At 36.6% G+C, this 8791-nt stretch overlaps 1 protein-coding gene across 2 annotated transcripts in view; it reads right to left on the reverse strand.

The window, feature by feature from the left end:
* Positions 1–979: 979 nt before the first annotated feature.
* Positions 980–8791, reverse strand: part of LOC113813958 (nephrin-like) — a gene marked incomplete at its 5' end in the record, with an annotated part of 30307 nt that continues 22495 nt past the window's right edge. For both annotated transcript variants that reach the window (XM_070118856.1, XM_070118857.1), the window contains 3 exon segments: positions 980–2849; positions 3279–3471; positions 5280–5410. In XM_070118856.1, coding sequence (XP_069974957.1) covers positions 2452–2849; positions 3279–3471; positions 5280–5410 — 722 coding nt within the window.

The following is an 8791-nucleotide window of genomic DNA, read 5'->3' on the forward strand; positions in this document are numbered from 1 at the left end:
TAATGTACATGGATAACAACACTGGGGAACTTAAACATTACGCTACGTAGCACCGTCTCCTCTTTCGGGCGAAAGTACATGTACACAAAGACATTACGACGCGAAGGCAAAATGCTGAGGTTTTCTTACAAGAATGAAAACGGGACGAGGCATCTTCACCATCTTCTCTCACAGGAAGATGAAAATGAAAATATATATAACATAGGATTGTCTCAAGCACAAGGATGGACTTGGATCTTCCATTCGTTATTCGTCATATTCGGTACAAGGTGAATGTTCTCATTGTGAGAAAAATAACAGTTATTGTTGTAGAGGAATCACAGTGATATCATTATATAAATGTTTGATGATAAGAACTATAGTAATGATATCGTCGTCATTATTGCTAACCACGTCAATGATAATGGTGGTGATAATAATGATATAATTATTATAATGATAATAATAACAGCAATAGTAATAATAATAATAATAATAATAATGGTTATAGTAATAATAATAATAATGATAATAGTAATAATGATATAATAATAATGGTAAGAATAATAATGACAATCATAAATAAAAAAAATATGAAGCAGTACCAATGAATAAAATGACAATGTAACAATAACTATTAATACTAAAGTCAACTATTATCATCAAACAAATATCTTCGAGTATAAGAATTTGTAAACACAGGAAGATCATAATTTCAGAAAAAATATGATAAAAAAAAATAATAATGATAATACTGATAAATGAAAGAAATAAAACAAAACAACTAAATCACCTGGCGCTTTGAAGCAACCGTCCCCGTCAGTTCCATTACACAAATTGATTGATTGATTGACAGATTGACAATATTCCTTTGGCACGATAGCTTGCTTGTCTGGGATGACTAAGTATATATTCGTAAGTACATGTATATGTTCATTGCTTTTTTGGGGGGGCGGTGGGTGGGGGGGGAGGGCTTACTTAATGAATGTTCTCCTGGTGATAATATTTTTTTTTTGTCTAAAATTGAAACAATGAATGAGGGGAAAAAAAAAAAAAAGTAACTGAATGTTGGAGTGTACGTCCGTAGAGTTCCTGCCTTCATCTAATATACATACGTCTTCATATGAGATATAAGCAATGCCCTTCGGTATTCTTGGGAAATATTAGTTTTGGTAATGGTCTTTCGAACTTGTTTTTTTTTCTTTTCTTCTTTAAAAGTAAACTAAAGATTTACTTCTAAAAGCAAATAAAAAAGTACCCCAGAATAGAGACGTACATTCATAGTACGCTGCTTTGGCAATGAATGATAGAACACACACTTTTCTCGAGTCCTTCACCGTCTCCAGGAGAGGGAGAGGTAAACAGGGGGGAAAAAAATGACATTTTCCCCTTAGAATCGGAGAAAAATTATTTTCTTCCTATGGTGTGTCTACCACTGATATACTAAATCACTACAAGGCACTTCCGTTTGCCTGGATCATTCCTCTGTTTATGCTCCGACCTTCACGCCCCATTATCACATGATTGTCACATCACATGGGAGTTTAAAGCAGGCAAAATATCAGTCTTGCTTATCCTCTAATGGGCATTATCACATCGAATTATTGTGTGTGAATTTTCGTCCCCGTCGCGAGAGGGGGAATTCACTGTATCCTGCAAAATACTTTCATAAAGGCCTAAAATATATAAACTTACAAATGTTACATCACATTATTGAGCATCATTGTGTGATTCTCTTGTTCACATCACTCTGTCAACACTCGTATCGCCTTGTGCAAATGATATGTTATCACTGTCACTTCAGTCATTTTTCTGAAACTGACAAGGATTTATACACATGGTAGCGTTCACACAATGTGTAGTAAATGACACCTTCGCCAATATGCGCGCACTACACTTCCTATATTCCAGCACAACCGATTTTACGACACACATTTTCCAACCTCATTCGTTAAGCCGTTTCAAAGCCTTTCCAAAGAAGTCCTCTAACTTCTCACAGCCTTTCCAAGGACCTTCTCCACATACCCACACACAGCACCATTCGCCAAACAGATTTTTTTCCCATTGGCGTTATTATTAAGTATTTTTGGCATCTTCAGTTTGATTACGGCACCCCAGCAACACCGCTTCTGAAGTACTTCGTGTCATCGAAGTCTTAGCGAAGTTCAAGGTGTCTGAGATCGGGCTTAAAACCGCCTCTCGAAAGGACACTAAGGGAAGTCAGAGTCACTGCAAGGAGGTATAGTCTTCTAAGTGGCTTGTCTATTATAAAAAAGCCAGGTGAACTGTTACCTGTAAGACTCGAGAGTAAAATCCCTACGCTTTCAGACGCCTCTCGCGCTTGGGTCTTCGTCGACGCTTAGTAACAACACCCCGGACGAAGCCTCACGACCCTCTGGCCAGAAGAAAAGCCCAAGTCCCTTCCGATAGAGAAAAGCTCCGAGACCGCACCAGGGCCTACTCGCAGCCCCATCACACCAGGTGACCCCGGTGCTCGAGCGGGATGCCGGCCGTTATCTGCTGCGGTTCGGGGGCGAAGGTGGACAGCATGGGGGCGTGGGTGCGCGTCGGCGACTGGGGCTTGTTGCTGTACTGGCTCCCGACGGTGCCAGCGCCGCCCGTGCCCCCGGGGAGGTTCATGGACCCGTTGCGGATGTAGTCCTTCGGGAAGTGGAGCTTCGACGGCGGGTTTCGCCGAAGGGACCCGTTGTTCTGGGCGTGGCTGTGGGCGGTGAGGATGTGCTGGGTGGGCGGCTGGTAGGTGTTGTAGCGGTGGGTGGGCGGCGGGTAGTGGCTGTCGGCGGGGTTGATGTTGTAGTGGTCGGGTGCCGGGTTCCGTCTGCCCAGCGTGCCGTAGCCGCCGGTGGGGTCTGAGGGCGAGGAGAGAGAGGGAATGAGGGACATGGGAAAGGATAGATAGATAGATAGGTAGATAGATAGATAGATAGATAGATAGATAGAGGGAGAGGAGACAGAGAGAGAGAGGCAGAGAGAGAGAGAGAGAGAGAGAGAGAGAGAGAGAGAGAGAGAGAGGAGAGAGAGAGAGAGAGAGAGAGAGAGAGAGAGAGAGAGAGAGAGAGAGAGAGAGAGAGAGAGACTAACTAAAATAAGCAAATTACGAACTGTTTCAAAATTATTCCTTCATTGATTCTCATTATTACCATTACCATTATTACCATTACTATCATCATTACTATTACTAATACAATTATTTGGATCATTATCATCACCATAACTATTACAACCATTATTCTCACCATCATTATCATCATCTTCATCATCACAACCCTCAGACTTACCTATGTTATACTGGTTCCTGATCATCTCATCATAACCGTCTTCAATATTGAGGTCGTTGTGCGAGGGGGGAGGGGGGAGGATGTGGGGAGGGGGTCTCGTGGCGTACTGGGAGGGAGGTTCGAGTTGCTCAATCAAGTAGGTACTCGTGGCGTTCGCCCTCGACGCCTCGGCCTCGTACTCGTCGGTTGAGTCCTGGAGGAGAGGGAGAGAAAGGAGAACGTGGTGAGGGGGTGAGGGAGGAAGGGAGAGGGAGGGAGGGAGGGAGGGAGGGAGGGAGGGAGGGAGAGAGAAGAGAGAGAGAGAGAGAGAGAGAGAGAGAGAGAGAAAGAGAAAGAGATAGAAAGAGAGAGAGAGAGAGAGAGAGAGAGAGAGAGAGAGAGAGAGAGAGAAAGTAGAGAGAGAGAGAGGAGAGAGAAGAGAGAGAAGAGACGGAAGAGATAGATAGACAGAGAGAAGAGAGAATAGAGATAGATAGATAAATAGATAGACAGATAGATAGATAGATAGAGAGAGAACGAGAGCGAGAGAGAGAGAGACTCATGGTGAAGCTTATAATGTGTGATGACTTAAAAGTGGGCCGAAAATAGAACCTGTGATGATTTAAATTTGCAGCGAAGACAGGAATTGAGGAATTTAGTGATGAAAAGCGTGATGATTGAAAAAGAGCGATGGAATGGGAACGAGAGAGAGGTTGAGAGATGAAAGAAGAGATCGTGTAGTTAGGTCATTGGATGTTTTGACCTTTTGGTGCATTGAGGGTAAAGGTACGTATTTGATAGGAGGAAATGTCATGTGCGTATTGACTGAAATAATTAAGGGTATGAGTAGTAGCTCGTTAGTGATGGTTGTTTAAGGCGTGTCGAATGTTGATGAGGTGACATTGAAAGCCTTGATATGTGATGACACCTATGTATTTATTCAATGCGAAATGGGGAAAAGGAAAGAAAATGAAAATGAAAAAATATAAATAATGACACCTATGTATTTATTCAATACGAAATCGGGAAAATGAAAGAAAATTAAAATGAAAAAAATATAAATAATGACACCAATGTATTTATTCAATACGAAATGAGGAAAATGAAAGAAAATGAAAAAGAAAAAATATAAATAAATCAAAAGAGAATTAGCAAAAAGAAAAAAACCCGCCATATAGATTTTTTTTTTTCGAAACAATATTTCTCCAAAACGATTTATTCAAATGCAATTAAGAGGTGTGAACATGATGCAGAATAAGGTAAAATTTACATGACAGTCTATAAAACTTTATATGACAGTCTATAAAATTTACATGACAGTCTTTAAAACTCTGAATGGTATCCAAAACTGCACTCGTGGTACATCGTTCACTTTGGAACAATTGCTTTTGGAAAGGCTCTATCAGGCAATCAGGAAAGTTATTTAATCCCTTAAAAATCTGCAGAAATTAAAAGGAAAGGGGTTTAATCCACGGATTTACGTCGCTTGTTTCGGTCATTCCTCAATTGCACAAAGCGGGTGACGTTAATATTCGCGTGACTAAAATTAGCTGAAATTTAGAAACAAGGAAACAGCCTGTGCAGTTGCATTATAAATTGTATGACAAAAGTGTATGTAAACACACACACACACAAGAACGCACACACACACGTACACGCACACACACACACACACACACACACACACACACACACACACACACACACACACACACACACACACACACGCGCGCACGCACACACACACGCACACGTACAACCACACACACACACGTATACACACACACAAACATAAATATATATATATATATATATATATATATATATATATATATATATATATATATATATATATATATATATATATATATATATATATACATATATATAACATACATGTGTGCGTGTATGTGTATGTGTATATATCACACGAACAAATCCAATCCCAACCAAACAGCCGAACAAACAAATCCTCCAACAAACAAATCCTCCAACAAACAAATCCTCCAACAGGGCCCTTACCTCATGCTCATAACTCTCCCTCGATTTCTCAGATATGGATGACAGAGTTTCTCCCGTCACTGTACCCGTGTATGAGGATGGTGCGTACATCTCTATGGTGGTGCTCTTGCTGGAACCCTTGTCTGATGAGGCTGAGGGAGAGAGAGGGGAAGGGAGGAATATGAGAATTTTTTTTTTTTTTTTGGATGTTTGGTCTTAAAAATAGAAAAAAGGGAGGAATATGAGATTTTTATTTTCTGGATGGTTGTACTTAAAATTAGAAAAAAGGGAGGAATATGAGATTTTTTTTTTTTTTTCTGGATGTTTGTACTTTAAAATAGAAAAAAAGGGAGGAACGTGAGAATTTTCATTTTTTTTCTGGATGTTTGTACTTAAAAATAGAAAAAAGGGAGGAATATGAGATATTTTTTTCTGGATGTTTGTACTTTAAAATAGAAAAAAGGGAGGAATATGAGAATTTTTTATTTTTTTTTCTGGATGTTTGTACTTAAAAATAGAAAAAAGGGAGGAATATGAGAATTTTTTATTTTTTTTTCTGGATGTTTGTACTTGAAAGAAGAAGAAGAAAAGGGAAGGAAAGATAGAAAGAAGAAAATACATATACTACTGCTATAATTCGTACAGTCATGACAAAAAAAAAAAAAAAAAAAAAAAAATAGCGTTATCAACTTATGCATTATAATTGCTGTTATTACCATAATCATCGTTATCATCACCATCAATAGCATTAAAGTTATCGTTAATAATATCAATGAAACAATAATAACATGATTCCTGTTATCACCATTATATGGATAACTGATGCTCTATACTGTTGTTATTGAAAGTCTTATGGATATCATGATAAACTTATTGTTAATTGTTATTGTTATCAAAATTGTTGTCAGCGGAGAGTCTATTGCTACATTCACCACCACCACGACTACTACTAATACGAATAAAACAATGATGATACTGCTACTATTGCCATTACTACTACTAATAGCTATAGCAATGATAACAATGATAACGATGATAATAATGTGGGAAATAATAACAATACTACTACTACGACTACAGACTACTATTAATGTCAGTAATAATGATTATAATGTTAATAACAAAGATTAATAATAGCAGAGATAATAATAACAATAATAATAATAATATCATTATTATTATCATCATCATCAACATCATCACTGTTATTATCATCATTGTTACTATTATCATCATTATTATCATTAGTAGTAATAGTATTAGCAGCATCTCTATCATCATCTTAATGAATAATCATCATCTTTATCATTATCACTATTATCTTCATTATCATCTTCATCTTCATTATCTTTATAATTGTCATTCTTGTTATTCTAATTCCATTATCATTGTGATTATCATCATCGTCATCATCATCGCATCATTATCATCACTGTCATTAGTATAATTATTAAACCATTAGGAATGTGTCATACTGCCAGTCTTAAAAAAAAACTAATATCAACGTTACTTGTATCTCAATTTTTAGTCGTAAAAATGTTCTCACTTACAATTAAACAGCAGAAATGAACAAGATTAGAACGCAATTTAAAATTCAGAACGCAGTGAGCACATACTTGAAATATCAACGCACAGAAGCAATATTTTTACAAATCCTGATCGCTTAAACTTACAAAACAAGAGTAAACAGTTGGCACGACTTTCTCATTCATAAAAAAAGGAAAAAAAACTTTTTGCGTGTACAGTCTTGGGAAAAGCTCGCAGACCCGCAATTTTATTCGGGTCAGTTTGCAGTGGAATTCTATGTTTATTTGACCCTTGGGTGCCACACGGAGGATGAAAGTGTACAGAAATACTAGACCATGAACTTTGGAACACGAACGAACTCGCAGGCTGGCCAGTGGTACAAAAACATTAAACGGTAAGTGGCATTGTTGTCAACGAGAATCGGGGGTTAACATCGTTGCAGCCTACATATGTTGAGGACAATGACGCCGAACCGATTATACTATTATTAGCTAAGAAATTGAGCTTTTTTTTTTTTTTTTTTTTTTTTTTCTTTCTTTTACAAGTGACTGAATATTTCCCCGCGACAGAAGTTGAGAGTTCGCCATTTCCTCAAAAAAAAAAAAAAAAAAAAAAAAAACTTTGTCATAACATTTTTTGTCTACATTCCTAATGTCCTATTCATATCTGAAGATTTTCTGAATTGATGGATATATATATATATATATATATATATATATATATATATATATATATATATATATATATATATATATATATATATATATATATATATATCCAGAAGACGCAGTTTCCCAGTAATGATATTAATGATACTCTCAACCAACTTTCCTATGCCATTATTACCCGCAAAGTTTTGATGCGCCTGACTGTGTGGTTGCTGTCTTCCCAATGCCCCGAGGCAGGGATGGCAAAGGAAAATCATCTTTATACATCTATGAGAAATGCTCATCTTGCCAGAGTTATTATATTTCAATACTAGTTGTTATATGTCAGCGCTGTTCTTTGAAAGACTTTGTAGACCAAAATCCTTCTACTTTCTACGTGGAAAAGGGTATAGATATATGTTAAAGGGGTGTGATAGTAAGTAGATGAATAATTAGGTATATAGAGTATAAACACGCCAAAAATATGACTAAAGAAGGTAGATAGTCATGATGAAAAATGTAAACAAGGTAAGATCAACAACATAAATACGTAGATAAAGAAAGAATTCAGAAACCATCACCTCCCGCCTCATTTACCAAAAATATGAATAAAGAAGGTAGATAATAAGCAGATGAAAATGGAAACAAAGCAATAGATAAAACCAACATCAATACGTAGATAAAGAACTAAAGATAGCATTCGGAAATCCGCCTCAGATCCCACCACCACCTCGAAGACACCATCAACCACCCGCCTCATTTACCAAAAATATGAATAAAGAAGATAGATAATAAGCAGATAAGAAACGTAAACAAAGCAATAGATAAAACAATTAATACGTAGATAAAGAAAATGTAATAAAGAAAATGTAATAAGGCAATAGATAAAACAATCAATACGTAGATAAAGAAAACAAAAATGGAAACAAAAGGCAATAGATAAAACCATTAATACGTAGATAAGGAAAGCATTCGGAAATCCGCCTCATTTACCAAAAGCATGAATAAAGAAGGTAGATAATAAGCAGATGAAAAATGGAAACAAGGCAATAGATAAAACTAACATCAATACGGAAATAAATAAGTATTCAGAAATCCGCTTCAGATCCCACCACCACCTCGAAGACAGCATCAACCACCCGCCTCATTTACCAAAAATATGAATAAAGAAGGTAGATAATAAGCAGATGAGAAACGTAAACAAAGCAATAGATAAAACAATTAATACGTAGATAAAGAAAATGTAATAAAGAAAATGTAATAAAATGTAATAAGGCAATAGATAAAACAATTAATACGTAGATAAAGAAAACAAAAATGGAAACAAAAGGCAATAGATAAAACCATTAATACGTAGAT

This window comes from Penaeus vannamei, chromosome 43 (assembly GCF_042767895.1).
Source record: "Penaeus vannamei isolate JL-2024 chromosome 43, ASM4276789v1, whole genome shotgun sequence".
NCBI lineage: Eukaryota > Metazoa > Arthropoda > Malacostraca > Decapoda > Penaeidae > Penaeus > Penaeus vannamei.